This window comes from Tupaia chinensis, unplaced genomic scaffold, assembly GCF_000334495.1.
Source record: "Tupaia chinensis unplaced genomic scaffold, TupChi_1.0 Scaffold141469_1, whole genome shotgun sequence".
Lineage (NCBI taxonomy): Eukaryota > Metazoa > Chordata > Mammalia > Scandentia > Tupaiidae > Tupaia > Tupaia belangeri.
In genome coordinates this window covers 494,598-497,993 of record NW_006201331.1, presented here as the reverse complement: position 1 = coordinate 497,993, position 3,396 = coordinate 494,598, and the positions used below count along the sequence as shown (strand labels likewise).

Here is a 3,396-nt window from a genome sequence, read left to right as displayed (position 1 = left end):
GGGGCGCACCTTCCGCCTCCCGCTCCGGCGGTGTGTGCGGGCCCAGCCCCCCCTGCATCACCACCGTGTCCGTCAACGAGAGCCTCCTGGCGCCCCTCAACCTGGAGATCGACCCCAACGCGCAGTGCGTGAAGCATGAGGAGAAGGAGCAGATCAAGTGCCTCAACAGCAAGTTCGCGGCCTTCATCGACAAGGTGGGTGTCCTGGATCACGCCCTCCCTGCATCTTCACTTTCTGGGTGAAGCATTGAAGGAGCAGTCAGGGAGAGGAGGCTGTGGTCCAGGACAACTCCTCAGTCTGATGGAGGAGGTGGGCACGCCACCAGAGCACAGACAGACATGGAGAGATGAGAATAGGCAGGGGCTGTGGTTTGATAGCATTTTTTTATATATATAAAACTTCTCTCCAGGGGACCAGCAGTTAGCGTAGTGGCTATGTCGCTGGACTCCCACGTAGTTGACCGTGGTTCGAGTCCCGGACCCAGTGGCTTAAACTCACGCCCAGCGCGTGTGTGTGCGTGCCCAAGATCCCAAGAGGAGAATGGAGGAGAAGGGATTGCGGTGTGACCATCCCCCTGGGGGTTGATTTCTCGCTTTCTATCTCTCTGTCTCTCTCTCTGTCTGTCTGGTGAGCGCAAAAACCTCTCCAAAAACAAACAAACAAAACAAACTTCTGTCCAGACAGATAGGGTCTCCACACAGAGACTAGGACAAGGCATGGGATTCCCTGAAAGCTGGAGGAGGCAGAACATGCACACCAGACACATAAGAAAGAGCAGTAGAGAGCCACCCTGAGACTGCGGCAGAGGAAGGCAGAGCTCGCATTGCCATAGGGGTTGGTCCACCAGGGGCTTGAAAAACACTACATGCCCACACACATGTCTAGGATTCTGATGGGATGGAGAATTAGCTGAAAAAGGACTGCACCATAACCAGGTCCCTTGGGAATGGGGGAGGCATCCTCTCTCTCTTTCTCTTTCTCTCTCTCTCTCTCTCTCTCTCTCTCTCTCTCACACACACACACACACACACACACACACACACCGAACCCAGGCACCTGAGGCTTCCTGGGCAATATTCATTTCCAACAGGTATGGGCCAAGAGGAGGGACTGGCTAGGATAGGTTTTTGGTGGAAAACGTCACCATTTGGGAGGAGATTCTTATCCCTGGAGGCATGGACAAGACCTCCACTTGATTATGTATGCATGTAGCCTTAACAGATGGTGAAGAGAGGCCAGGGGTGTTGGGAGGTGAGGAGGAGAAAGGCTGGTATGGAAGCTGGAGGAAGGTGGATCCTCCAGGATGCTGGAACAAGATGCCTGAGATGGCTGTTCCTCTGGGCGGCAGGTGCGCTTCCTGGAGCAGCAGAACAAGCTGCTGGAGACCAAGTGGCAGTTCTACCAGAACCGCAAGTGCTGCGAGAGCAACCTGGAGCCACTGTTTGAGGGCTACATCGAGACGCTGAGGCGGGAGGCCGAGTGTGTGGAGGCCGACAGTGGGAGGCTGGCCTCAGAGCTCAACCACGTGCAGGAGGTGCTGGAGGGCTACAAGAAGAAGTGAGTGCACTAAGGAGAAGGGTTTGGAAAAACAAAACGGGATTAAGTCAAAGCAGGATAGATTTGGATTAGACCAGAAGTACTTTCCAGCAGGAAAAAGACAGTGATGACAAGACTGTGCAAGGGTAGAGGGATTCTTTTCTGGGCAGGGAGTTTAAACACTGGAGCGATTAGGAGCTGCTCCATCTCCCTCCTCATGTTTATTTCATTAGTTCATCAGACATTTACTAAGAATCTACTTAATGTCCCATGCCCAATCTACTGTGTGTTAAGCCCCAAGTGGGAACGGAGTAAGAAAGGAAGGGGAGGAAAAGAGTTTGCCAGAACTAGGGCAGGGCTGCTGCCTCTGGGAATTACAGGCCGGAAGTGAGAAGGAGACCTGTGAGAATGTACAAGGCCCTCAGCCTGACCCCTATCAGGACAGAGAGTACCTGGAGCAGGAAGAGCTGTGGGTGGCGTGGGTTGGTCGGAATGGACAAGGTCCCTTCTAGTCCAACACTTGATTCTCTGGCCACCTCCAAAGATCCAATTCCTGGAATATGTTTCTTTTTTTCTCCCCAAATCTGAACCTATGCCCTTTGTCCCCAGATATGAAGAGGAGGTAGCACTAAGAGCCACTGCAGAGAATGAATTTGTGGCCCTAAAGAAGGTGAGTGGCCCCAGAATTCTTGTCCCCAACTCAGTGCCAAGGGCAGAGACAGGAGACGTGCTCTGCAGTTCAGAGAGGCAGAGTCATTCTCCCAGAGTCACTCAGCCCCGCCTCTCTCTGTCTCCTTCCCAGACACCCCAATGCTCCAGATACTGGAGCCTCTGACATCCAAATCCATTGCCTGCTTCAAACAGGGCAATGCCCCTACACCATCCAAGCTTACCACCTGCCTGGTGCCCTGTGAATGGCACTGAGTGGGCACTCAGTGCTTGTGAATGAAAGAGCACGTGGATGCTGGGGAAGGGCTATGTCCTCAGGCCAGCAACTGCTGGCCAGTGCTGGGGTGACGAGTCACTGTTGTCCCTCAATTCTCAGACTTGACTCTGTACAATGCCATTGCCCAGACACCCATCTGACCTTTCACCCACCTCTGCATGAGGAAGGCAGTGTTACTGTGAGAAAATAAGGCACGGAGGTTAAGGATTTCACCCTCACGCTGACTTAGCAGTGGCAGAGCTGATCCCTGGCCCTCTTCCGGCCACAGGTCTAGATTTCTTTCCATAAATTGCAGAGTAGAGAGGTGGGTCCGCATCACAATGGACTCATTCACACTAGACCCTGAGTTGTGGTGCTAGTGCATAATGTGGATTCTAGAGGACTCAATCCCAATGGGTACCAGCGGAAAGTACAAGGAACCTCGGGGTCCCCCCCTTTCCCTAACCTGTTCCTGACCACACTGAGTGCATAAAGGGCCTTGCCACTCCATGACACTGAGCTGTGTGACGAGCATCAAAGGAGGGTTTCTGGGGAGTTTGCTCAGATTTATGGGGTGCTCTTGCCTGGTGGGAAAAATCTGAGCTTGGTATTGTCTCTCCAGTGAGACACCTGTGTCTTCTCCCCTTAGGACGTGGACTGCGCCTACCTGCGCAAGTCAGACCTGGAGGCCAACGCCGAGGCCCTGACCCAGGAGATCGACTTCCTGAGGAGACTGTACGAGGAGGTGAGGGGACACGCCAGGCAGACACCCGGCAGCCAGCATTGAAGACAGCGGTTTGGTCTGAGGGTTGGAGTGTTGGACGAGGGTATGGACCAGGGTAGGCACATTCAGTCCATGAATGCATGGGAAGGGGCTGGGACTGGGGACAGGAAAGGTCTGACAGGACTGGACAAAGGCTATGGTGGGTGGCATC

General features: G+C 53.8%; 1 protein-coding gene across 1 annotated transcript in view; it reads left to right on the top strand.

Moving 5' to 3' along the window:
• LOC102500397 (uncharacterized) overlaps positions 1 to 3,396 on the top strand; it is a 41,192-nt gene that overhangs the window by 35,192 nt on the left and 2,604 nt on the right. The window contains 4 exon segments of the mRNA XM_014581970.1: positions 47 to 194; positions 1,349 to 1,557; positions 2,146 to 2,206; positions 3,111 to 3,206. Coding sequence (XP_014437456.1) covers positions 47 to 194; positions 1,349 to 1,557; positions 2,146 to 2,206; positions 3,111 to 3,206 — 514 coding nt within the window.